Source organism: Misgurnus anguillicaudatus, unplaced genomic scaffold (genome assembly GCF_027580225.2).
Source record: "Misgurnus anguillicaudatus unplaced genomic scaffold, ASM2758022v2 HiC_scaffold_26, whole genome shotgun sequence".
Classification (NCBI taxonomy): domain Eukaryota; kingdom Metazoa; phylum Chordata; class Actinopteri; order Cypriniformes; family Cobitidae; genus Misgurnus; species Misgurnus anguillicaudatus.
In genome coordinates, this window is record NW_027395276.1 from 1,371,229 (window position 1) to 1,399,049 (window position 27,821).

Below are 27,821 nucleotides of genomic sequence, written 5' to 3' on the forward strand. Positions count from 1 at the left end.
GGGGGGGGGGGGGGTCAGTTGAGGTCCAGTAGAAATATAGAGACAAGGGCAGAGGTATTGAATGTGAAGCAACTAAGCAGCCAGACCATTTTACATAATGACAGATTTCTGTATATCACAGCATCCACGACTCAAAACTGGTCTCGGGTGTCCTCCGGCACGCATACACCATAAATGTAGCTTTATACATACAAAAATCTTTACAAAATTATATGTATATTGATATATTTATATATGTATATAAACTGGCCCATCGCGGCAGCACGCATCGTTTTAAAAATTAACCCTTTCTCATTTTCTTTGGAAAAACTTTCGAGTGAAATCAAATCTAAAAATAAAATTAACCCATTTATATGACTAGATTTCAGCATGTATACCACACTGACACATGAGCACTGTCAGCGTGATAACAATGAAAAGAAATGAATTATGGGCACATAAACATTTACTTGACTTAAAAATGGAAAAAATACCCATAATGCACCATCACTTATTCACACCCATAGGTAGCATGTCTTTAAAACGCCATGTCTATGTCTGAAATCGAATACTTGCAGACCACCAAACGCAGACTGTAGACAACCTACTATTTTTAAAGGTACTATGGGAAACATATAACATGCAAAATAGTGTTCAAACAATAATGTTTCATTGTGGCATTGCATATCTGTTCAGTTATATCATTAGCAACCCTTTACAGAGTAACCAAGAAAGTTACTTAAAGGGACAGTACCCCAAAAATGAAAATATTGTCATTATTTACTCATCCTCGTGTGTGAATTTCTTTTTTCTGATGAACACAAAAGAAGATATTTTAATAAATGATGGTAAGCATACAGCTGACTGTAACCATTGACTTCCATAGTAGGAAAAACAAATATGATGGAATTCAATGGGTACCATCAACTGTGTGCTTACCATCATTTGTCCCAATACTTCCATAATATTTGTTTCAATGGTTACAGCAGCTGTGCGCTTATCATCAAAATATATTCTTGTGTTCATCAAAATAAAAAAATAAAAACTCATAGGTTTAGAACAACACGAGAGCGAGTAATGATGACAGATTTTTCATTTTCGGGTGAACTATCCCTTTAAATTCGTATTATTTCTGTTAGTCTTGCAATGCGCGGGTGCATTATGGGAAACACGATTTTGTGAAGTGTCGTTAATGCACATTTTAGCAGACGTAGTCATCCAATGTATTTCATGCAGATAATGTCTACGCTACGAATGGTAGTATGCTAGTATGCCATTTTAAACATCCTCTCACATCTTTACAAATAACCCAAAACGCACTCATTTGCTAAACAGTGCAACCTTCTGGCCACACATGGAACAACATACACTGCAAACTAACGCTAGACAAATCATTTTCAGTGAGAATGGGTCGATCATTTCTATTGAAATCGCATATACAACATGTGACAGTACTGTCGCTTAGACTATTGGGACTTGTGTCAGCTCAAGGCTTCGAGAAAGTTAACATCTCTGTAAGAAGATAATCACTGGTTAACACGGATTGGATCGGATTGTGATGGGTTCAGAGCCGACCAATGCAAGTGCTTCACTAACCAACAAGTGTGCTTTTGGACCTTCTTTTCATAATGATGCAAGGTTAGTTAGTTAAGCTTGCGGGTGGTCAAAATATAAGAGACATGTGGTCAAGATTATAAGATTTCAGATGCACATTTTTTTTTATATATAAATTTTGTGTATGCAACATTTATACATCAGGCCCATGGTGTGTGTGTGTGTAACCTTAAAAAGTCAAAAAAAGCTAAAATAATTAACAAGAGAAAATAGTTTTACATATTCAGAAGAAAATGTAATGCAAAACAATGCTCCGAATGGTTAACAGGGGTGCGTTTTATGACTACTATGATGTATTGGGTGCTCTGATTGGCTGCTTTTTGATTGCTAAAGTGTTGTCCACCCAAGTCTCTACTACGGTAATCTCTATAGCTAAATATGAACATCAGTAATAATGCCTGTGAGTGAAGCAAGTGAATCAAAGTTTCGATTCAAACAAATGATTCATTTTCTTCATATCAGAATATTTGGGACAGACTGCAGCGAGGAAGAACAAGAGAAAGTGAGATTGAATCTAGTTAGAGAGAGAAAGAAAGAGTAAGTGGAAATGATTTGAACAGATTTCTCTTCCTCCTGTCATCCCTCTCAGTCTCCGTTGTGCTAGTCAGATTTGTCGGCGTCGTCATCGCGGTGGCCGTCGGCTGCGTCGCGTGCGTTCTTTTCTTCTTTGGCCAGGTGAGCGTGAGACGCGAGGATGCTGGACAGCGACAGGAGACCAGAGCTGGAGGTGACGGCGGGCATGGTGGGCTGAGTCAAGCCCATTGGCAGAGGGGCCATGGGTAACGCCAAACCTTGAAGCTGAGAAAGCTGGTGAACCTGAAGCTGCTGCTGCGATTAAACAAACAAGCAATGAAACAAAAACATGGACGTAGCGTAGAAATATGTCGGGGAAAACTTTGCACGCACGCTTACCCGAATGATCGAGTTCATCTCAGGAGGAGTGACTTGTTTGGCTCTCTCAATCGCCCCCAGGACCTGCTGCTGGTGCTTTACAAATACGTATACAAATGTCATCATGTCTGTTCAATTCAGGCTAAGTATTATAATCAAATTATGCGTCAAAGTTTGAAACCGATTTTACACTGATTTCAATTTATTACTTTGTCAGTATTAAATATATCAAGGTTATAAGAAAGTTCTTTACATTATTTATGTAGAAAAAAATGACTTAAAGGAGCAGTTTCATTAAAATAATCCATATAATTTATTCACCCCATGTCATCCAAGATGTTTGTCTTTTTTGTTCAGTCGAGAAGAAATTACGTTTTTTAAGGGAAAACATTTCAGGATTTTTCTCCATACAGTGGATTTTAGTGGACCTCAAGAGTTTACAGTTTCAATGTAGTTCAAAGGGCTCTAAACGATCCCAACTGAGACATAAGGGTCTTATATACGGAAATGTCTTTTTGCAAAAAATAAGTACTTTCTAACCACAACTTTTTGTCTTGCACTGGTCGTGTGATGCACCAGCGTGACCTTACGTATTACATCATCACGTAGAAAGGTCACGGATGATGTATCAAAGCGCATGTCTTGGACTCTTGCTCGGACCCGAATGCGCGCGTCTTGGACTCTTGCTCGGACCCGAATGCGCGCGTCTTGGACTCTTGCTCGGACCCGAATGCGCGCGTCTTGGACTCTTGCTCGGACCCGAATGCGCGCGTCTTGGACTCTTGCTCGGACCCGAATGCGCGCGTCTTGGACTCTTGCTCGGACCCGAATGCGCGCGTCTTGGACTCTTGCTCGGACCCGAATGCGCGCGTCTTGGACTCTTGCTCGGACCCGAATGCGCGCGTCTTGGACTCTTGCTCGGACCCGAATGCGCGCGTCTTGGACTCTTGCTCGGACCCGAATGCGCGCGTCTTGGACTCTTGCTCGGACCCGAATGCGCGCGTCTTGGACTCTTGCTCGGACCCGAATGCGCGCGTCTTGGACTCTTGCTCGGACCCGAATGCGCGCGTCTTGGACTCTTGCTCGGACCCGAATGCGCGCGTCTTGGACTCTTGCTCGGACCCGAATGCGCGCGTCTTGGACTCTTGCTCGGACCCGAATGCGCGCGTCTTGGACTCTTGCTCGGACCCGAATGCGCGCGTCTTGGACTCTTGCTCGGACCCGAATGCGCGCGTCTTGGACTCTTGCTCGGACCCGAATGCGCGCGTCTTGGACTCTTGCTCGGACCCGAATGCGCGCGTCTTGGACTCTTGCTCGGACCCGAATGCGCGCGTCTTGGACTCTTGCTCGGACCCGAATGCGCGCGTCTTGGACTCTTGCTCGGACCCGAATGCGCGCGTCTTGGACTCTTGCTCGGACCCGAATGCGCGCGTCTTGGACTCTTGCTCGGACCCGAATGCGCGCGTCTTGGACTCTTGCTCGGACCCGAATGCGCGCGTCTTGGACTCTTGCTCGGACCCGAATGCGCGCGTCTTGGACTCTTGCTCGGACCTGAATGCGCGCGTCTTGGACTCTTGCTCGGACCTGAATGCGCGCGTCTTGGACTCTTGCTCGGACCTGAATGCGCGCGTCTTGGACTCTTGCTCGGACCTGAATGCGCGCGTCTTGGACTCTTGCTCGGACCTGAATGCGCGCGTCTTGGACTCTTGCTCGGACCTGAATGCGCGCGTCTTGGACTCTTGCTCGGACCTGAATGCGCGCGTCTTGGACTCTTGCTCGGACCTGAATGCGCGCGTCTTGGACTCTTGCTCGCACCTGAATGCGCGCGTCTTGCAAAGCAAAGTAGACGATCCACCATTGCAAACAAAGTTTATCTTGGAAGACATGGGGGTGAGTAGATTATCAGAATTATTTTTTTTATAAAAGTATAATCCCCTAAAATGGGTTTTCACATGTAGGGTCACAATTATTAGAATAAACTCTACATCAAACATTAAGAGCCCCATCAGATCCCTTAAGAGGCAACCAAACATTTCTTATATCAAACTAATGAGTCTGACACTCATTGTAGTGCGTGTATCATAAATAATTCACACAGTCTGACCTCTTGAGACAGGTACGGCAACACCTGCGCACAGATCCCATTCAATCTCTTTACAATCTCTGCCTGCGGACAAAACAAACACACATTACTCTTGGATTTACTTCCAATAATGAGACAGCTGGGGATGCTGAAGTTGCACAAATGTGAGATGCAAGACAACTAAATCCAGGATGCTGCATATGCACAAGCCATACAACGCGGGGCAACATCTGTGATTTCTCAAGAAACCGCACGCAGGTCTAAATAGCATTTATTTTTAGGAACGATTTAAAAGACAGGGAGTAAGAGAGACTGCTGTGGTTCTTACCTGTTTGTGCATTTCAATGTTAAGCCCGTATGACATCTCATAATACTGCAGACAGAAACACATGAAGAGGAAGTTTGAGAATAGCAAATATACACAGCAATACTGAACACATCTTTCTTCATTTTAGGTGCAGAGTCTGAGACCGTAGCAAATATAGAGTGTATATTGGTACCTCAATGGTATACATATTTGTACCTAAAGGGTACCTATTAGGGCCTTATTAACTCTTTCCCCACCAGCATTTTATTTTGAAGTTGCCAGACAGCGGCAGCATTTTTATGATTTTCTTTAAATATATAAATATACAATATATTAAATGAAAGAACAGACCCTCTGCTTTAAAAAATATGATTAATTTATTTATTACTTTATTATTATTATCTGTTCTCCTTTATTACCTCTCAAATATGTGTAGGTTTCTTTAAAAAAGACAAAATTTTGAACAAATGGCTGAAATAATTGCATTTTTGTAAAGGACTTTTGTTAGAGATCAGATGCAGAGCGATAATTAAAAAATACATTGTTTTTACTGTTTTTGGATTAGTGGATTCTTTAGGGTTTTATAAGTTGGGTAAGTGCGCCTCCTGGTGGATAATAGCAGAAATATAGATTGCCCTAAAAACTCGTCATTGGCAGAGAAGCGTTTTCTCTTAATTGACGATGGCGGGGAAAGAGTTAAATAGGTACCGTGTCCCAAGGACAGCTTTTGCATCAAAGTGCAGATGACGATAGGTCCTAAGAAAACTTCTTTTAAATGCATTTTTCATTAGATTGCTGGAAATTGTTTGATGTTTATGAAAAACAGGTGTATGTTGGCCTGTTTCATTGGTACATAAATGCAGCTGTGGTCCCTTTCGGACTTTTTTTAGATTTACTATTTATAGGTATGTGTTGAAGTAAAAAGATAATTTTGTTGCATTCTGTCAACTACTAAAAAAATTCTGCCAAATTCTTAATAAAAATGATGTTTTATTTGCATGTATTTACAGAAAATTGAACTGGGGAAAACATGGTAAAAAATTCATCTGACATCACAAGGGGAGACAAATTTTAATGAGCTATTTTTTCACATGCTTGCCGAGAATGGTTTACCAAAACTAAGTTACTGGGTTGTTACATTTCCTTTGTAATCGCTTTTATTTTAAATAAAAAACTATAATTTATTAGTTTTTGATACAAACTTAGAAGACTGCTACTGAGCTGAGCATAGCTGCGTCTGGTCGTAGTTTCAGATTGGGCAACAGGCGTAAATATTTTTCACAATGTTAGACGTAGCTAAGCCCGACGTAGGACTTACACCCAACTTTTTACGTCCCTGGTTATTTGTGCATGATTAAACATAAGTATTTAGGGCAAGACAACAAAGATTTGTTGCGTTTTATTTTTTTTTTTAAGTGGTGATTGGGGGGTGCGCCAACCCGGTTGGGAAAAAAGTTTGGGAACCGCTGTTCTAGGTTGATAAAAGCACTGGGGACTAGGGCTGTGCCAATAGACAATAGTATTGTGTAACGACGATCATCAGACATATCGCCAAGAGATGCTTTTATGACGATAGTTGGCGATGGTTATTATTATTATTATTATTATCATCATAGGTTTACATTAACATGCGCATGCATACTTTTCCTAGCATGACATGGTTTCTGGGTTTCATTTGCGCGAGATAACTTTAAACAGATATTTCAAAAAGAAAATGTAACATGAGCTTTTTTTAGATCAGGCAGGAGGGAGCAGACAAAGGCGGCTGTATTCAGTGTTTATTTCTGGGCTAAAGCAGCTGATCTCTTCATCCAGGCCAAACACCGGAGGTCTCGCTCAGACACAGCTGTTACGCATGCTTGTTTCTATTGATCGGTCAGCGAGAGATCAATAAGTGTACATTGCATTATCACTCGCAATTCGACTGATCAATGATACATGTATGAAAAGGTGCAACCACCCGAGGGTCTGAAGAGAGCAACACGCAAAGAGTTAAAGAGAACGAATGAAATACGCTGAAAGGTAATAAATGAGCGAATAACCACTCAGATCTAGAAAAAGAGACAAAACGCAGACGAATCAATAAGAACTAAATAAAGAAACCAAATACAAAGAATAAAGAAAAACAGCAAAACAAACGACAAATGAAAATACATACAAACATGTATTATAAAAAAAGTTTTTTTTATGAATTAAACATTGGTGGAATAAAGGTACAGAAGCTGCCACTGGGACGGTACCTACTAATATGTATCATTTAGGTGCAAATTGTGTACCTGGGCGATTCTCACGAAACCATTGAAACACAACGGCACTAATGATTTTAGCTTTAAAATGTGTAATATAGTAACATTAAAAAGCTTTAGAATTAACACAATACTGTGTTCTACCTTGCACAATGTGTGATTTCAACATAAGAATTTATAATTGTAAATTTTATCTCATTTTCTGCTGAAATTCTCATTACCGCAATGTGTCCGGCTGTGTTTGAACATGCATTATGTTGTAATTTAATCAAATTAACACAAAAATATTAAGAAAAAAAATAAATGGATGTTTTGCTAGACTACTTTAGATGACAGAAAAAATATTTACTGAATATTCATGTATAATAATAATGAAGAAAAATTAGGAAAATGATGTGTCCATGCCTGATGTTCTCATCCTCCGCAACACTTTTTGAGAACAGTTTAAGCACACATACAGAATTTTAATAAAGTTTGATTTTGAGTGACCAAGCACATGGACCAGTTACTTCAAGATGGCTACCAGGTAAGATATTTTTTTACAGTTAATTTGAAATATTGTCTTGTCAGAATGCTTACACGACATTTTGATTATCATTACCGCAACAGATGCTTATTAAATGTTAATTTAATTAATAGAAGCATAATACTTTGATTTTAAATGCATGTGCAGAATCTCCAAATTATGTTCTTTCAGGTTTGTCATGTCATTTTGAAAATATGTCAGTGTGGATGTTTTCTGACTGTTACGGTAATGAGATTTTTTAGGACTAATTTTTTAAATTATGTTACAAAAAGTGTTAAATGATAAGTAAAAGTTTTTAAATTAATGTTCCCATTTACTCCAGACTTTGTTTTTCAATGTCTGGTGGGAAAAAAAGTAAATTTAAGCAATTTTTACATTTTCATGCTTGACATTTTTAAAACCAAGTTTTCGTGAGAATCACCCACCTATTTTTCTGAGAGTGTAGACAAAAATTAAAAATGCATTAAAATAAAAAAGTGATTAAATATTGTGAACAAATGTGCAGGGAATCTTGCGACAGACAAAACTTGGATGAGAATATAAATAGAAATATTTTAACTAAAACATAGACGTTGCACCTGTCTGGTTACATTTAAGTAGTTAGGAAAGTCATAAAAAAACTCAATATAGCAAGACTTGTTATGGTATATTAGGTTTGCTCTTTGGGGATCCCAGGGAACACAGATACTAATAAAAAATGTGTACCTTGTAATGTAAGTCGCTTTGGATAAAAGCGTCTGCCAAATGCATAAATCTGTAAATGTTATAATTATGCACATTTTACTCACCATGACGTAATGACGCTGCATTTCAGATTTCTCGCTGGCCAGTTTATCACATTCCAACTTTAGACTGACAAAAAACAGACAAAGAAATAGAAATGTTATACTGTGGTTAAAAAGACATTCGTTTTACTAAAAATATATAATGACTCAAACCATGGATTTTGATTTTTTCATTTTTCAAATAAATAAATAGATAAAATATACATACAGATATGTCTATAACAGAATAAAATAAAATGCTAGACTACAAGTCTAATAGAAAAATTCACTATGTCTGTCTTTTGCAATCATGTAAAATCTTTAACATTCTTTGTTACAATAGTTTTTTTTCAGATGGGTTTTATCTTGCATGCATGAGATAAAGTGTTATTTAGGGCTGTCACAATGATTAAATAATCGATTCAGATCACCACAATTATTGCACATCTCTTTAAAAACACAAGGGGGAGCTGCAGCACCTGTATAAATGAGACAGTATCATATGGCACTTCTTAACTAACATTGTAATGCGATACATATTGGCTACTATTTAAGGCCTGTTCTGGTATAGTCAGTTTAATTTGATTGCATTTTTATTTTCAGTTATTTTCAGAGACTTTATTGATTAGTTAATTATTTGAAACAATTAACTATTGTGAAAAGCGCTATATAAATAAAATTTAATATAATTACTTTTAAATAGGGATGCACGATATATCGGCCAACATATCGTTATCGGCCAATAACTGCTTATTTTTATTATTATCGGTTATCGGTCTGATAGCAAAATTAGGCCGATAAATGAAAGCCGATAAATGATGGATTATTTTGGTTTGTTGAACCACTTCACTTGCTCATTGCTGGCCATGTGGAGTTTTGATTGGTGCTTTCTGTGACATAGCACGAAGATGACACGTGTTGCGGGCTTAAGACGAGTATGCTAGTCTAGCGCAAAGACAAGATGTCCGCGGTCTGGGAGTTTTCATTGTGAAATTAATATGAATATTTATCGGCCTATATATATATATATATCAGTTATCGGCCCCCAAATATAAAGAGTTATCGCTTATCGGTATCGGCCAAAATGTCCATATCGGTGCATCCCTACTTTTAAATATGTGTACTAATATTTACTGCCAGGTAAACCTTGCAAAATATTTAATTTAAATAATTAAAACAATGTGTGAAAATGATTTCATGAACAAACAAAAAATTTATGAGAATTAAAAGTCCTAAAACAGGCAATTAATTGTCATAATCGTCACAAATACTAACCGTCAGTCAAGTTTCATAATTGTGACAGCCCTAGTGTTATTTAGCTTTATTTAGTTGTGATAGGTGTTGAACAGGCTTTTGGGGGTTTAAATGTAAACGAAAAAGTTTGTCGGTTCATTTACGCTCCAATGGCGTTTTGGGGCCGGTTTACACCTGTTATTAAGATGTGTTTTCGTCTATCGGATCACACGTGGACGAGAGAGACACATTCGAAGTTTACACCTGGTATTTAAATCCGTCTCTTTTGTCCACTTTCGACCGCTTTTGTCCTGATTACTGAGGGGATGGTCTGTGAAAACTGTGGGTGAGTCCCTCTGCTTTCATGTAGAAATGACGGGTTTAAATTGACACAAACTAATATTGAGTCCGCTGCTTGTGTTTTTAGTAAACATGCTGCACAGTGTTTGTACGCGTTTATGTAAGAGCTTTCTCTGATATTTCAGCGCAATTGAGGAAATAAGATCGCGCAATTTTCACACGCTTGCAAAATGAAACTAATGAAAGACGCGGAGAACAGACGCTTTGATTTTATCAATGAAAGCCTAAAGGGCGATTTATAGTCGTGCGTAGGTCCTACGGCGTAGCTACGGCGTAGGCTATCCGTAGCCTGTGCGTAGCTCTGCGTAGCCTGACGCGCACCTCACAAAATTTCTAACAGCGCGTCGGCTCTACGCGGACCGTAAGCGCTGTGATTTGTCCACCACAACCCCTCCCGTCAGGTAAAAAAAACTGCGTCATAGGTATTTCCGTTTGAGACGATGAAAACAAAGATGAGCCAAGTTGAGGAGTGATTTAACTCAAACTGAAACATAAGTCGCTGTTTATTTACTTCCATCATTGCTGGTCTTCTCAAATTATACACAATAAGTTGCTATTTCTTCTTCGTTTGTGGGTTTACTTGCTTAGCTTCTTCTTCTGTGACGACTTCTGCTGCTACTGTGGTTACACGCGTGATTACTGCCAACCAGCGGTTTCGCGTGTGTTTGCACGTCGACGCGGACGGCGACGCACAAGTATAAATGAAAACCGACGCGGAACCTACGCCGTCGCTGCTACGCCGTAGGACCTACGCACGACTATAAATCGCACTTAAAGATAGCGCTGTACACACTGTGTGTTCACAGTAGAAGTCAGAAAGGATGTAAAACATTGTGCTCAGTAGCTCACATTAGATAAATAGATAGAAAGTAGGTGGCTTCTCTTGTGGCTGTTTGAACACATTCGACCACATGCGCGTTTCAACCACAAAAGCAATGTGTTTTCAACAACGTCTGAATGTGGTCGAAAGTGAACGAGCTCAAAACGTTTTGAACACAGTTTACATCTGTCTTTAGCGTCATCCACTTGTGATCCGATCTACGAAAACATCTTATTACCAAATGCCCCTTGGGGTTCTTAAAATGCAACCTTTTGAAGACGGCTTTCAAAGTGCAAGTCTTCGAAAATGACGGCGGCCTACAGGATTGTGTTTGTGTGGAGTTTATTAACACTTCTCGAACAAAGTTTACAACATTTTGATTCTTTACATTACAGGGTTGTGTAAAAGCGGATCTATTTGACAGTATTGTGGAGTGTTTGTGAAAGTTGTCAGTAACCAAAGGAAAATATTTACGTTGTTTACTACGGCATCTTCCTGAAAGCCACAAACATTTTTTAAAGCTTTGGAGCGGTCTGCAGGCACATCTGAGATCTTAAAACATCAACACATTAATCTGTTTCTTCTCAATTTCCCTCTTCCTTCCTCTGATGTGTGATGTCCTTTATTCGCTTACACAGTGGCTCTTATCTCTAGTGCTGACAGCTGATGGCAGGAAGCAACGTTCACACCATCCTGGTGAGATATTCACACGGGCGGTGTCGTATTTTTAGTGATGTTGAGTTCAAATGGACAAGGAAGGTAAACAACTGAGTGTCGTGTGAGCTTTGATCGAAAGCGTTTATCCAATAAAAAAAAATTGTCATCACTTTCTTGCCTTCATGTTGTTCCTAACCTTTATGAGTATTTTTATTCTGTTGAACACAAAAAAGATTATTTTGATAATTGATAGTGACCAGACAGCTGATGGTACCCACTGACCTCCATAGTAGGAAAAACAAATACTATGGAAGTCAATGCGTATCATCAACTTACTATCGTTTCTCAAAATATCTTCAACAGAAGCAAAAAACGTTTACAACAGGTTTACAACAACATGGGGGTGAGTACATTATGACAATTTTTTTGGGGGGGTACACTATCCCTTTAATCCGTATAATGCAATTCAATATATGGATATGAATGTTTTGGCAGGCGTTGGGCAGGAGGCAGGACTGACATAAACACACGGTTGTTTGTTTGCATACCTGTGATATTGTGCCTGCAGGAACTGAAACTCATCCTTGATGCGATCACAAGAGTCCGACGTGGTGAATTTGAGCGGCTGTGTCGATTGAGACGAAGCCTGGAAAACAGCCAATGAAAAAAAGAAATCAGATCTGGTGCTGACACATCCAAATGTCCCAGTGACCAATCGTAGTTCCTCACAGCCCGCTAGAACAGAACGTCACTAAAACCCAGTTTTTCCAGTTATCCCGTTACAAACAAGTTGCAACAATTCCACCACACACGTTTGAGGTTTGCTTACAAAAAAATAAAGCTTTGCAAAAAAACAAAAAAGCTTCTTTGCACCTTTGACCTGCTTAAACAGGGGTGACTGACCTATGACCCCAGTACAAGACAGAAAGACCATTACACCAGAGACAGAGAGCGAGAGAGTTAAATGGTAAGTGCAGCTGTGTTCAGTGTGAAATCAGACACATCTATTTAAAGAGATCAATTTGAGCACTCAAAACACAATGAGCTTGACCAGATAAATGTGGTAAAAACTACTGAATTCTTTGTGCTTTTGACAAATATAATCCAATTCAATTTTTTCTTTAGTATCTTTCACAATACACATAAAATTACATCTCTTCTGATGTGTGTCACTGTGTGTCTTTCGGGGAGGAGAGAAATGTGTTTCTGTAATCCCTGTAGTATTCATGCTATTAAAAATCAATTAGAGGAACAAAAACCAGCACCAGCACCTGTAACCCATAAACATGAGAGCCAGAGGAAAAAAGAGAGAGAGAGAGACAGGAAGACTGGATTTAAAAAGCAAACACCTAGCAACTAGAGGTCGACCGGTAGTGAATTTTACCGATAACACCGGTTGGTCTGTACTTGCAGATTACAGATTAATTAATTACTTTATAATAATATCAAACAAACAACACAGCTCTGAAGAACTATCAGCATGGAATTTTGCGATTTGCAATTATTCCATCAACTAATCGGTACCGATTAGTTGGTCTACCTCTAGTAGTAAATAGGGTTGTGCCGATAAACGATGCTATGGTCTATCGACGATAGTCAGGCATATGGACGATAGTCTTCATGGGCCTTTATGATGATAGTTGGCATGTTTGCCCATCCTAGTTTCAAATTATTATTAAGGGTGTCACGAAATTAATTCACAACCTTGAACCTCGAATTAAAAAAATGGGATTGTTGATGCTGCCACGCCCTCATGTCACATCCGGTCGGCTTGCCAAGCGGGGAAAAAAACTTTTCAGAGATTTATATTTTAAACACGAGGGATGTATTGCTACAACTCTACTACCTGATCTGACTTCGGACAGAGTGCAGCTCTCGAATCGTGACTAGGGATGGGACGGTATGAAAATCACGGTTATCAATATTAACATGGTTTTGTTCAAATGAGATGGAAATGTTCAAAAAGAACTGATACACACACTGAAAACATTTGAACAAGTTTTATTTTTGAAAATCACAATTTATTATTGCATGTCCCTGAAATTATTTCTGTTTAATAAGTTTACCCCGAATGAAAACAATGCATTATCCCTTAAATGCCTTCTTGTGCAAAAACCGCCAGGACATTTTTTGTGGTTAATCATGAAACTGGTAATCGTCCCATCCCTAACCGTGACCTTAGAATCGAAAATGTAATAGAATCGAGGATTTGGAAAACCGTGACACCCCTAATTATTATCATTATCATCATCATAGTTTCACATTAAAATGGGCATTGCATGCTTTTCCTCGCATGAGAGGGTTTGTGGGCTACACTTTGCGCAAGAGCGTTTAACACACGTGGGGCACGAAGTCCTACTAGCACCTAAACTTGCAAAGTGCATGACTCGGACTAGGGCTGCACAATTCTTGATAAAATGTGAATCACGATTTTTGTCCAAGGTTGACAATACGCTTGTTTTTTCTTAGTTAATCAGAAATTATTGTAATATGTATGACTTGCAAATGTAATGCTTGGTTAACTAAAACCAGACTTAATGACGTTTGCATCCTGCATATGCGACCTCAGGAGTTTGCAGCCTTCGGAAACGTCCAGAGGTTATTCCTTGCTTTTTTCCGGAACCAAAATTGCATCGTCACTCCGTAGCCACCAGGATTTTCTGCAATGGCGCGCGGTTTTCCTCTCTTTTTGTGAAAATTGCCGCTCCAAATCCGTCAAGAAAACCGAATGTGTTTAGGTCTGGCGCCTTTACACGTCACGCAAGTGTGCAAGTTTGACACATATAGCATCTTGGATTATTATGTAAATACGTGAACACGTGAATGCAGCATCTGAATACAGGGAAAAATATGCAAGTGAATTGCCGTCATTTAGAAATAAGATTGCATATATTTATGAATCGAGACTGTGATTCGTGATTAATCATGCGGCCCTAACTCGGACTCTTCCTCGCACCCGAGCTTGTAATACGCACTGCTCTGACATTTCCTTGCACTAGAGAGGTTGTTAGGGGCACAGGGTGAAAACCAGCAAGCGGGGTTTCCCACTCTCTGGCATTCAGGAAATTTCAGAGCGCCTGGGCTTTAATGATGTGCTCGGATAAATGGCATCAGTTCTAAGAAAGTTGCAGTTATGACAAATTAGACAAATCAGCTTCTTTTATAGTCCACCAATCAAGTGGCTTGTTATAAATGAGTAAAAAAAACAAATAAATAAATGAGTTAATTATCTCAGTTGTTTCTGTTTTTATTTCTTGTAAGCAATTTTAGAAGAAACATCCGAGACCAAGTTGATACCTCAATAAAACAACAACAACTGTGAACGCAATTGCTGAGTAATAACATTTTCCAGTGACAAAGAAAAAAGAGGCAGTGAGGGAGTAATGGGAGTCACGGGACAACAACAGAGACTTAAAAACATCAACAGTTAAATTACTAGGATGAAACAAAAAAATATAATAAAATCTTATTGTTTGGGTAAATGCCCTCCAATGTTGCCCCTTTTGTGATGCTAATGAAGGACTTTGGCCTCCCTGCCCTAGACATCTGCCACACACACACACACACACACACACACACACACACAATAACAGCTCTCCAGGGTCTTATCCGCATTTTTGTTTCCAAAATTGCGTCTGGTGTGTTATTGTAGCACAGGAACAGACAATGTAGCGCACTCAACTCCCTCTGAAACAGACAAAAAACATCTCGCAATTACACCCATGCTCTGTATGTGTGCGTGTGTGTGCGTTCACACAATGACTGAGCTTCACAAACACATTAACAAGCAGTAGCAATGTGTGTGCGTGTGTGTCAGGGGGGTTTAACCTCTCTCTATTGGGGGTGTTGTAGTGAGAGGGGGGTCTTGTTAATTCAGTTGTCTTTAATAATGTCCCACAGACCCCTGTACACCCTCACAACACAATGCCAACATAATGAAGCCAGACCTCTGTGTGTGTGCGATGCTTGAGTGCTCAGCCTTCTACACACGTGTTAATAGGAAAGAGAGAGGGGTGTGTGGTTGCTAAGGTGTTCGGTGTTGGTTGCCAGGGCCTTGCTATGAAGACAATGAAGGTATTTTGAGTGGCAACAGAAAGCGTGTGCTAAACGCTCACGACTATGGATTGCCTTTGTTACAAAGTAACAAATGAAATGTGACAATTACACACTCACATTAGTTCAAAATGAGAGAAACAATGTAGCATCAGGCTCATTCATGATATTATAATGATTGTGTTGATCTATTAAACTTCTTAGAAGTTCAGATTCTGAAAACTTCATTGTGGGTTGTAAAGAAAGAGGCACTTTTATTGGAGTTCTTAACTAAAGAAAACATCTCTGTTCAATTTTAGGATAAAATTGAAAAACAAAGTTTGAACAAAGTTTGGTGCATACAACTCGTACTGCACTATTTACGCTTTGAAGTTGAATGGTTCCTCAGATGTATATTTATGCATCTACATTTACGCAGCGCTGACCGAGAAACAGGGACACAGCGCCGCGCACCGCCCGAACAACAGGGACACAGCGCCGCAGTAAATGCAGTTTTTTTTTAAATTTCCAGACAGCATGGTAATTGTGAATGGGATTATGTTTGTTAACTGCATTTCAGAGATGCCTGCTTTTACAAACAAGGCCCCGATTTGCCAATCGTTTACAACTGATTGATGAAGCGGTTCCAAATTAAAGAGCGTGTTGCAGGTTAACCACCAATGTTGATTAATGGGTACATAATTCACTCAAGATATGTATATCATTTTTAAAATGTCTCAAAAATGGTCTTAAATACTTTTTTACCTTTTTGGTATTAACGTGTTTTTTTTGTATCAATGCAATCCAGCGATGACGTCACGTTGGGGAGAAGTGGATGTAAGCCTCAGCCTGAGCCATAGAGACAGATGAGACAATTCTTGCCGTTTAATACTTGCGTATATAATATGGAAATCATATATACATAGTAGGAAATATATAATGTGGTATAGTGCAAAGTTACCATGCTAATTAGGTGTTCAGCGGCTTTTTACATCAAAGGTCGACAGGCTATGCCATTTGGGGAGGGACCGCTCACGGATCCCCGTATTTTTATAAATCCTGGAAAATGTTGGACCTGCCGAACAGGTTCAGAACTTTTATATACTTTGTTGAGCAGAGAGGCTGCACAGTTTGACCAGTGGGCGGCGGAAAATCGGCCGCACATCACGCCGACAGACGGTGTTGCTAATATAACTCAAATGTATAACTATTATCAGACAGGCCCACTGGGAAAGTCCAGACTCTCCCGATTGCCACTCCGCTACTGGCTGTAAGGAAGTGAGAGCGTGTGGTCGCGGGGTGAGCTCCTCGATGTGACGTGCCTCACTCAGCTTCCAGGATTTGAGGCATGCATGCATGAGTTCAGAGGTTTTCTTAGAAAAAACGGAAAGGCTGTTCTGTCCTTTATAAATCTGACAACACGAAAGACTCTTTGGACATACGAAGGATGAAATACTACTCTATACATACCCAAGATTTACATCAGATTGGTGTTCTGTGATCTTTAATCAACCAAAAGGCTTGATTCCAAAGGCTCTGAATTTCATAACAGTAAACCTCTAAGACTAAAGACTAAATGGAGGAATCAACAGTAACTTCTAATCCATGATTTGAGATCCTGCTGTAAATCTTCTCTTGATGGCCATTTCTGCTGACATTTAAGAGGCTTAAAGCCCAGTTTTGGACAGTGTACTTAAAGAATTCATCAGCAGCAAGAAGACATCAAAATAACTTCTTAACCAAGAGTTTAATGTATTAATCCGTTATTTCAAGACAAATTTAAAGAAAAGGGTCTCAAATAATTCATTGAAATAACTGCTGCTCCACGCGCGAAATTGGCATTATGGTCTTAGAGTAATTGTGAAAGATGCAAGACTTTTTGAGTTACTGCGCATTTTTTCTATTTTTTCGAAATTCACCAGGATGCGCATTCTTTCCTTCACGGAGGAGCTGATCCATGCGCACATTCTGGGCACACCTGAGACTTATGGCGCTTTTCCTTTGCATAGAACCCCACGGTTTGGTTTAGTTTGGGTCGGGTAGGCTTATTTTTGGGAGCTTTTCCATTGGGTGCAGTACGTAGTACCTAATACTTTTTTCGTACCACCTCGGTTGGGGTTCCAAGCGACCCGAGCTGATACCAAATGTGAAGCGAAAACACTGTAGATCACTAATTGGTCTCAGAGAATCGTCACTACCAGCGTCATCGCTATAATGTAAAAGATTAGCTTTACTTTCATGCTAGCTTGCGCTCGAGCAAACATGTCATCTGTGCTCTGCTATAAGTTCCCAAACTCCCTTTTAGCGATGAAAAACATCCACAGATTTAGAATCAGGAACACCATACCAGTTTTTTCCAAACTTGCAGTTTGTGGCGGAACATTCGCGACGAGCACGTCAGCATTATATGTGTATATGCCAATTTTAATTTTGTGGAGAACTGAGAAATAATAAATGTATGGGAATGTACAACCATGCTAGGGTTGTGCCGATAGACGATATCATCGTCCATCGTGATGGTTGACTGACATCACGATGGAGAGACACCATCGTGATGCCACGCCCCCTCCCCACTCCGCTGCGAGTCGACATACACTTACTCTCTTCTATATAGACTATAGTTAACCTAATATCTTTGCGTGAATTGCTCTATAAATTAAATAGAAAATATAACTAATGCATATATGCTATTTTAAATACTGTAGTCTATGCCTGAGACGTGACGTGTGTTAGTCTGTGAAAATATCCTGTCAGGCATTTGATCTTGACTAGGGATGGGCACGGATATTCGAATGGCAATAATAATTCGAATTTAAAAAATGCTATTCGAATGTTTGTTTGTTTGTTTTTAATGTGCCACCAAAGGGTAACAACTTATTTGATGCTTTTTCACTTCATCTATACTGTCTTTTACACACTTAAATGTAAAATATACATGAACATTAATTTGTATGTATTTCTGATTGTTTGGCAATGCAGACGAATTTAAGTTTTTCCTTTTATCTCCGGGTTACTTTGTCCGCGCCGCGCCGTATTTGGCCACTGGCTCAGTGAGGGCTCACGTGTTATTAAACGTGCTTCTCCGCCGCCCGAATCAACACATCATGAGAGATTTGTAAGCTTTCTGTTATAAAGTCTACTTTATTTTGTTAATAAGGAGACAGACACGGAGAACGAAATGAAACGGAGAACATTTATTATATGCGGTGCTCTTTTGAAAATGAACCGGATAACTGCACATGGCAGTTTAAAGCAAAGCATTATTGTATCTAGTCAGAAGAACGGGCTTTCACCGAAGCAGGTAGGATAAATACGGTTTTCTTTATTCACAAATACATGTCAAACTAAACTGAGAAGATATTTAAATGGCGACTGAGCAGTCGGTTATGTAGATGTGTTTTTTCGTTTGCTCCGGGCTCTTGGTGTTTTGAGTCTGTTTAAATGATGATAGCCTACTTTGTCAAGTCCTCAAACTTTAAACTTCGCAAGTCCTCAAACTTCGCTTAGATTTGGGGTTAGTGTATAATATTTGGTATAATATAATGTATGTAAGATCAAACAGTAATGAATTAATACTAACGACCGACTTGAAACTAAGGATTTGACTAGACTTCGCTCCGCATTAAGTTTTAACGCATTTTTTTCTGTAGGATATTTTTTAAGAAGAATTTAAAATATATATAAATAAAATATATTTTTTTACAATGTTTTCAACTTAAAAATACATACATATATATATATATATACATACAGAATATAAGTTTAGCTTGTTGTGGATATTTCCTAATTAAGCCTTCTGTGAAATTATGACAAAATGAAAAATACAAAACACGCATGTCTTAATTAACATAATTTAAATAAACGAATATTCGTTCTTTAAGAGCTTAAATATTCAAAAAATTAAATATTAAAAGTAATAGTAAATTACTGGTAATAGTAAGTTACTGGAAAATGCCCATCCCTAATCTTGACATTGCTAGAATCTTGTCTTTTTACATGTTGTACATTTATCTTAAAATAATTAATTTTGTACAAGAAAACAGCCCATATTAATCATTTATTAGTAGCCTATTGTAGTGTCTCGGGAGATCGTGCTCATTGTTACATTGAGGCTATACTGCACTGAAGCGGCAGATTAAACCCAGAATTCAGCGAACGTCAAGAACAAGAAAACGGGAACAACACTCCGACCGAAACGCGGGATTTACATACACAGACCATGTTTAAACTTCGATGTGTCTGGCCCTGTTCACTTTGTCTAGTTTTAATAAGCTGCGGATTGAAGTGCTGGCTGCTCCCCGTGGTGCTGAAGACCCGCTCTCTGACGGAGTACTGGTGGCACATATGCACAGATATTTACGTGCAAAATTTGGAAAGCGCGGAGGAGTCGTTGGGTTAGTAAAATAATAAAATTATAGCTTTTAAATAGAAAAAAATATTTATGTAAAGAGATTAAAAAGTGCTTAAAAGTGCACAACTCTTCTTCAGTGGATTAAAGCTACTTTTTCCCCTTATGTGCAACCTATAGTAGTTGGGATAGTAAAATAACAAAATTATAGATTTTAAGTACAGAATAGTATTTATGTAAAATATATATTAAAATAAAAAGTGCACAACTTTTCTTAAGTGGAAGTAATAAAGTAAAATAACGAATAATAATTATATAATAACGAATAATAACGAAAAATTAAAATTACCCCCCCCCCACCTAACGATATCATCGTCCATCGCGATGGTTTACGTAACCATCGTCGACTGCCAATTTATGGGGACATCGCCCAACCCTAAACCATGCTCTCACTTGTATGATGTCACAGCAGTAGGCAGCGCAAATATAACGATACGGCTATAATCCCACTGCGAAGTGATACCCAACTTGATGGAAAAGCTAACCACGGCAAAGTGAGGTGAGCTGACCCGACCGACCCAAACTAAACGCCGTTATATTACATCTTGTAAAATGGGCAAAATAGGCGCCCTTTAAAGTAACAGTGAGACAGCTAGAAATATAGAACCATGCATTTTCTAATCATCTAATGGCATTGAAATTTCTTAAATTCAGATGTCCAACCATCCCATTCTTTTATTTTAACAGATACAGCACAATGATCTCTCAACTTCTGCTCTCTGAAATAGCAAAAAGGCTTTATTTAAAGTAGCTCTCACGAGGAGGTTTTCATTAGCGTCTCTGTGTTTGTGTGCCCACATATGTCTGTGTGTGCATTCGGGGGAAAGGCAATTAGACTCGAGTGCAAACAAAATAATGACTGGGGACTCATTAACACAAGCTGCCCACTGTGTGCACAGGAACAATTCATGGAAACGACACAATTAAGCCTCTATAGGGAGGGAACCAGGCAACTGGTGTGCAAACAAGCATCTCGGACCCAGAGACCCGACCTAAACCAGAATACATTCACAGCCACTCTCATTTATACATGCTGCCTGAAACCTGACCACTGTATTTACATGCATTTACATAAGACCGCAGAAATACAATGACATGAAGAATGATTTGAAAGCCACTCGTGTGGTTTTTAGCGTTTATCAAGGCTTAAATGTGAAACGATTATTATCGTCTCTGTGGTGAACACTGATACATATTTAGAGTTAATCTTTTAAAGTGATCTATTCCACTAGACTTAATGATTATTCAATGCATCTCGGGACAGCAAAAATTCTTTTTATAATGGGTTTGTCACAATTTCACATCTTCGCAACATTACACTTGATTCTGCATCTCAAATGGAAGAGCACCGCATTAGCAGAGAGCTGATAAAGCGTAAAACATTTTAAATGCACTGTAAAGTCCAATTCATAGTCGTGCGTAAGGTCTACGCCGTAGGTTATCCGTAGCCTCTGCGTAGCCTGACGTGCATGTGTGTTTGCACATTGACGCGGACGACAACGCAAAAGTATCAATAAAAACTAACGCGTAACCTACACCGTAAAACCTACGCACAGCTATAATGAGCCCTTAAGTTGCTTTGGATAATATGGAATATATAAATATAAACATAAGTGTTTGCAAATAATACAGTGAAAAACAAAGTTTTTGCTAAGGCATAAAAAAAAATAAGTTTGGTTCTGGTTGGTTGTCAGTTTAGGTCATGGGTCTGTAGGGAAATTATTTTATTTTATTTTTTATTTTTTTTACAGTGGCAGCAAGGGATAGGTAGGAAATTGTTAAATATTTAAATTAAATAGCGGATATATTTGAGGTGACTTTGGCCATATTGCGTGTTTGTCTCACGCAGCGCAGAGCCACGTATCTCCACGGATTATCTCTTTTTAATTGTGTGTGTGTGTGTGTGTGTGTGTGTGTGTGTGTGTGTGAGAGAGAGAGAGAGAGAGAGAGAGAGAGAGCAGGAACAGTAAATGCAGCTGAACGAATACACTGCGTGTTTTAAAGTAAAAAAATAAAACGCAATATGTGGAGGCTGGTGTTGAATCTGTCTAACTAGAATTAGTCTAACTTATGTGTGGGAAACACTGTATGATATGTAAAATATCTTACGTGTGCCTGTGGCTAAAGTATAAAAGTGGAACTCTTTAACAAATGTCATAATCAGGGCTTGACATTAACTTTTTTGCTCACCAGCCAAAGTGGCTAGTTGTTTTTCAAAGGTACTAGCCAAAGTTAAATTTTATATGATTAAATTTGACTTTGGCATCCTAAAATGACTTTAATTCGAGCAAATTTACTTGCTAAATTAGATGCAGACTGAATTTCAAATGCACTACCCGAATTAAGACAACATTTATTAGCTGGTATATAGCTGGTATATCAGTATAGATCATATAAGGTGCATGAAAAACATGCTAGTAAGTAAGGCATAAATAGATTAACTTTGAATGAATATATTAAAAGTAGAACAGGGGTGTAGAAGAAACACTAATTCTAAACTGAAAAGATAAACACAAAACCCATTGATAACCACTTTAAATATTTATTAACAACAGCAGTAAATACTGTCAAGATATGTACATTAATTTTACTGTCATGCAGATGTATTTTATAAGCTAAATGGTTTCTGATAAAAGTGATTTAAGACTTTTAATGACAAATGTCGGGAGGGCATTATTGTTACATTAAAATGATGCGCGAACCTCTCGATGGCGGGTTTCTTTTGATTTCGTGTGCATTCAGGTATGCGCTGAATTTCTCTTCGCTCTTGCACTGAGAGTGTGCACGCAATTTATATCTCTTCAATCACTTCCATGCAATTGTTTTATCTTTCCCGAAGTGTGTATGCGCTCAGACTGCGTCCTCTTGTGCATTCGCAAATCCATCAGCTCTCGCGCGCTCTCTGGAAGGTGACGCTTTGGTCCGCAACGCCCCGCTGATCGCGTGCGCGTCTCTCAACAGATCTCTGTGCGTTGCTCTGGGTGCAGAATGCTCATGGGAGTTGTAGTTTCCAAGTGTCGCATTGCGTATTGTTTATCATTTCGCATAATTTTTAAGAAAACTACAACCCGCCTTACGGCTGAAATCTTACCCGCGTTTGGCGGGTGTTAATGTCAAGCCCTGGTCATAATACCATAAATTCAAATATTATAATTCACTTACTGCCAGCAAAAATGAGCCTTGGTTTGTGCTCTCTGGAAGAGAAAAGCCCACTTGCATATCGTTATTCAGCTCGTCTTTTTTTGTCTGTAATTTACAACTTTCGGCAGGGCAAAAGATCACGTTGCTGTGAACTATTGTGTTAACGACCGTGTAGCTGCTTTGTTTGTTGCTGGAGGACGCGTGCTTTACAAAAACGGTGCTGTACTAAAAGGTAAATTATAGTTCGCCTCAAAGTTTTTATATTTGTGTATTTATTTAATGTGTATTATTTCTTCCCCAAGCTCATAAAATAAATTTGGGTCGCACATAAATTGGCAGGGTTGGTCGGAAACCGGAACCAAACAAATTTTTTTTATGCCTAATGGAAAGAGGATACAGAACAAACGCTGGTACTCAACAACCATTGTATTACCCTAATTGATCAAAACGATAATAATAGATTATGAAATTTGTTGTATTTCATGCATTCTGACTAATTAACACAGTTAAAGAGTTGTAATCATCATAATCCTCATATTAAACAAATGCAAAGTGTCAAAAAAAAGTTGAGCTTGTGACGCCTCCTATTTCCTAAAAAGTTTCTGAACATTTCCAACATGGGTACCCCTTAAGGGCTCGTTATAGTTGTGCGTAGGTCCTACGGCGTAGGTTCCGCGTCGGTTTTCATTTATACTTTTGCGCTGTCCTTCGCATCGACGTGCAAACACACGCGCAGAATGCTGGTAGGCAGTATCCATGCGTGTAACCACAGTAGCAGCGTGACCATCAGAGAAGAAGAAGCTTGGCAAGTTAACCCACAAACAAAGAAGAAACAGCAACTTGTTGTGTATGATTTGAGAAGATCAGCAATGATGGAAGTAAATAAACAGCGACTTTTGTTGCAGTTTGAGTTAAATAACTCCTCAACTTGGCTCAACTTTGTTTTCACCATCGCAAACGGAAATACCTATGACGCAGTTTTTTACCTGACGGGAGGGGTTCTGGTGGACCAATCACAGCGCTTGCGGTCTGCGTAAAAATGATGCCCTGTTAAAATTTTTGCGAGGTGCACGTCAGGCTATGCAGAGCTACGCACAGGCTACGGCGTAGAACTTACGCACGACTATATATCGGGCTTTACGTACCATGGATAGACGTTACGTATCATATTCCTTTTATGGGCACTTCCCCTGGAAAAGCACGCCCACACGTCAATCAGCGTGAGCGAGAACGACGAGGACGCTTGAAGTCATCACTTCACGCGACAACTTTGTTTTATATCAAGACTCAACAATGCTCTTGAGGAATAAATGTATTCACCAAGACATCCATATAGACAGCTGACAAAGAATGTTTTTTTACATTTAAAGTGACACTTCACTTTTTTCCAGCTCCCCTAGAGTTAAACATTTGATTTTTACTGTTTTGAATCCATTCAGTCCATTGAATCTGATTAGACCATTTGCATCGCGCTAAAAATAACCAAAGAGTTTTGATATTTTCATATTTGTAACTTGACCCTTCTGTAGTTACATTGTGTATCAAGACCGACGGAAAATTAAAAGTTGTGATTTTCTAGGCAGATATGACTAGGACTATACTCTCATTCTGGCATAATACTCAAGGACTTTGCTGCTGTAACATGGCTGCAGGAGGCGCCTGAAAATAGTCCCCTGCTATTGAAAATAACCAAGGGGACTATTTTCGGGCAGTGCATAAATATCACTATGCATGCTGCAGCCATGTCAGCCGCTTAATTGATTATGAAAATAATCGTTAGTTCCAGCCCTAGTATTTACATTGTAATATGTCTACTGAACACAGTACTTTATATATTATCTATAACCATGGTATGCCAAAAAATACCATGGTATAACTATAAGACATCCGAAAAACATTGTATTTAAATTGTGCCCTGTCCACTACACACAACCTAACCTTAGTACATAAATCGTCATATGCTTAACAACCATAGTAAAACAACAGTACATCTAAAAACATGCCTTTCTATTGCACAATGTCCACCAATCATAATACTACACTCATCCAAAACCATGCTACTTGTCCAAAGAAACCATAGTATGTTCAATAACCATAGTAAAACAAAAGTACTAAAAATTTGTCAATTAAAATGTCCACAAAACCCAGTACTACACATATCCATGGTACATGTCCAAAGACACCATGGAATGCTCTATAATTATGGTTCAGTTTAACTATATTACTTACAAATAATGGCATTAAACAACCAAAATATGTCAAAAGATACCATGGTATAATAACTATTGGAATCCCGAAAAACATGGTATTTACATTAGGATTAGGGCTGTGCAAAAATATTGATACAGCTAACTATCGTGATACTTTTTTCCATGACATTGTATCGATATTTCCATCTCTACTATCGATATTTTAAAAAAAAAATAATAACCTAACGCAATGTTGTTTGGTCACGAGCAACTTTGCGACCGTTTGCCAGAGATGTGAAAACAACAAAATACGGACCGACGATGTTAAGTCACAACCCGCCATTGTTTACAAATACGACACGGAGCTCGCCGGCCCGGCGCCACAGGTAACTTCCGCTTTCTCTTCGAGTTTACCTGTATTTTGATACTGATGTGTGAATGATGTCTTACTGGTAAAAAGACGGAACGTCACGGCATGTGTGAACAGCACATTTTTGTATTTACTGGTAAATTCATTCTGGTAAATTCATGGTAATTTACCAGAATTACTGTGCGAAAGAGGCTAATGTCTCAGAAGTTAGCGGGAGTGAAAAAATGGCTGAACATTTTAAAACACCTGCAGTTTTCGTGTGGACACACTTTGGTTAAAAAAAGTAAAAAAATCAGCTCTATTTGTTACATTTTTGATAAAAAAGAAAAAGCATTGCAATGTATCGCAACGCATTGTCTCATGATGTATTGTATGAAGACCCATGTATCGTGATACGTTTCGTATTGTGAGGCCCTTGCCAATACTCAGCCCTAATTAGGATTGCATAACGATTAATCACGATTAATCTATTGCAAAATAAAGGTTTTTGTTTACATCATATATATGTGTGTGTACTGTGAATAAATATATACATGCATGTATGAATAAATACACACACATGCATGTATATATTTAAGAAATATTAACATGTGTATACATTTGTAATGTATATTTATGTATAATTTATATTATATATATAAATACTTATTTAAATATAAAAATATATTTTTCTCCTTAAACTTATAAATGCATGTGTGCATATTTATATATACATAATTATTATTCACAGTTCACACAAATATATGATATATTTTACAAATTATTAATCGCGATTAATCGTTATCCAACCCTGGTTTACATTGAACCCTGTCCACCACACACACAGCACTATAAATATCCATAACCACGATATCCAAAGAAACCATGGTATGTCCAATGAACATGGTATAACCTAAAAACATGCAATTTACATTGTAGAATGTCCACAAAACATGATAATATACTCATCCAAAACCATAGTGCATGTCCAAAGAAAGCATAATATGATCTACAACCAAGGAACATCAACAAATATGGTGTTTACATCGTACAATGTCCATAAAACACGGTTCTGTACCATTATACCAAGCCAAACAAACACGTTAAAGCACCATGGGTAATTTTTGGTACTGCATTGCAACCTGAAACAGTGGCACGTGTACTTTCAGCAACATAAACGAAGGCATATGCTGGAAATCTGAGAATATATGCAATGCTACAGCAGGTGATTCATTGTATAACTGTAAATGAATGAGACGCTTACCGAGTGCCTAGCTTGTGGAAACATCATATCAAACTGTTTAAATGCGCTTTATTCGCCCTTGTATATGAAGTGATGTGGCTGTAGATCCTCGTCCTCTTTGTTTGGTCTGGTTTCGTCGTACTTGATCAGTAATGCTTAAGTCTGATCTCTTGAATAGATTTCCTGGATCTGATCTCCAGTGTTACAAGATGATTTTTTTCTTCACCACACTTGTTTAGCCTTTCGAATAGCAATTACACAACAGATTGTGTTTACTATGTGACATTGCGGTTGCACATAAGAAAAATGAGTCTTCGGTTGAGATAGGCCAACATGAACGATTAATCCACGGGCAGGCTGATCAAAGCTGAAGTCAATGTTCACAGACGCAATAATAAAGTCGAGCTATGCGGCTAATGCTAACAGTTAGGTTTACTGTGAAGTAAATGCGCAAAATGCATAAAAACGGGTGTAAAAGCGTCGAAGTGTTGTCGTATAAAACTGAGTTTTTCGTCTGTCTGCCTAGTCGGGGTGAAAAAAGCAGATTGTGTTAGGAAATCATGCGTCTTCCGTCGCTTCTCCACACTCGTATGGACGAACTCATGTGACGACGCCACACGCCACGTTTCGAATTCTACTATGGGAGCGTCGTTGCTTGTGAATATTAATCACGTCACGCTCACGTTGCTTGGTAACCTTAATTTTATCGTAAAAACTCTTGATTTTTACTTTTTGTTCAATTGTACTTTAATGTTTTTTTTAAAAGATATAAATAATTTAATGTAATGTATTTTATGCTAGTTAGCTGATACTTTTATAAAAAAGCGACTTACAAATAAAACAGCATTCAACATCAGGGCATTTAGGAATCATTAACATTACATTTACAGTTAGGCATTTTGCTTTTGTCCAAAGCTACGGAAGCCGAGAAAGGCCATGGACTTTTATTTTTTTATTATTTATTTTAATATAATTATAT

General features: G+C 38.7%; 1 protein-coding gene across 2 annotated transcripts; it reads right to left on the reverse strand.

Moving 5' to 3' along the window:
* On the reverse strand, positions 1 to 27,479 carry LOC129443150 (TLE family member 5). 2 transcript variants are annotated; one of them, XM_055203578.2, is made up of 7 exons: positions 26,864 to 27,479; positions 12,029 to 12,126; positions 8,435 to 8,498; positions 4,896 to 4,940; positions 4,589 to 4,651; positions 2,506 to 2,580; positions 1 to 2,421 (listed from the first exon to the last, which is right to left on the reverse strand). In XM_055203578.2, the coding sequence occupies exons 1-7, from the start codon at positions 26,888 to 26,890 to the stop codon at positions 2,194 to 2,196; spliced, it is 600 nt and encodes a 199-aa protein (XP_055059553.1). In that variant the 5' UTR covers positions 26,891 to 27,479; the 3' UTR covers positions 1 to 2,193. The 2 variants fall into 2 exon arrangements, with proteins under 2 accessions (XP_055059553.1, XP_055059554.1); XM_055203579.2 differs by having other exon boundaries at positions 1 to 2,418; positions 26,864 to 27,476.
* Positions 27,480 to 27,821: the final 342 nt, after the last annotated feature.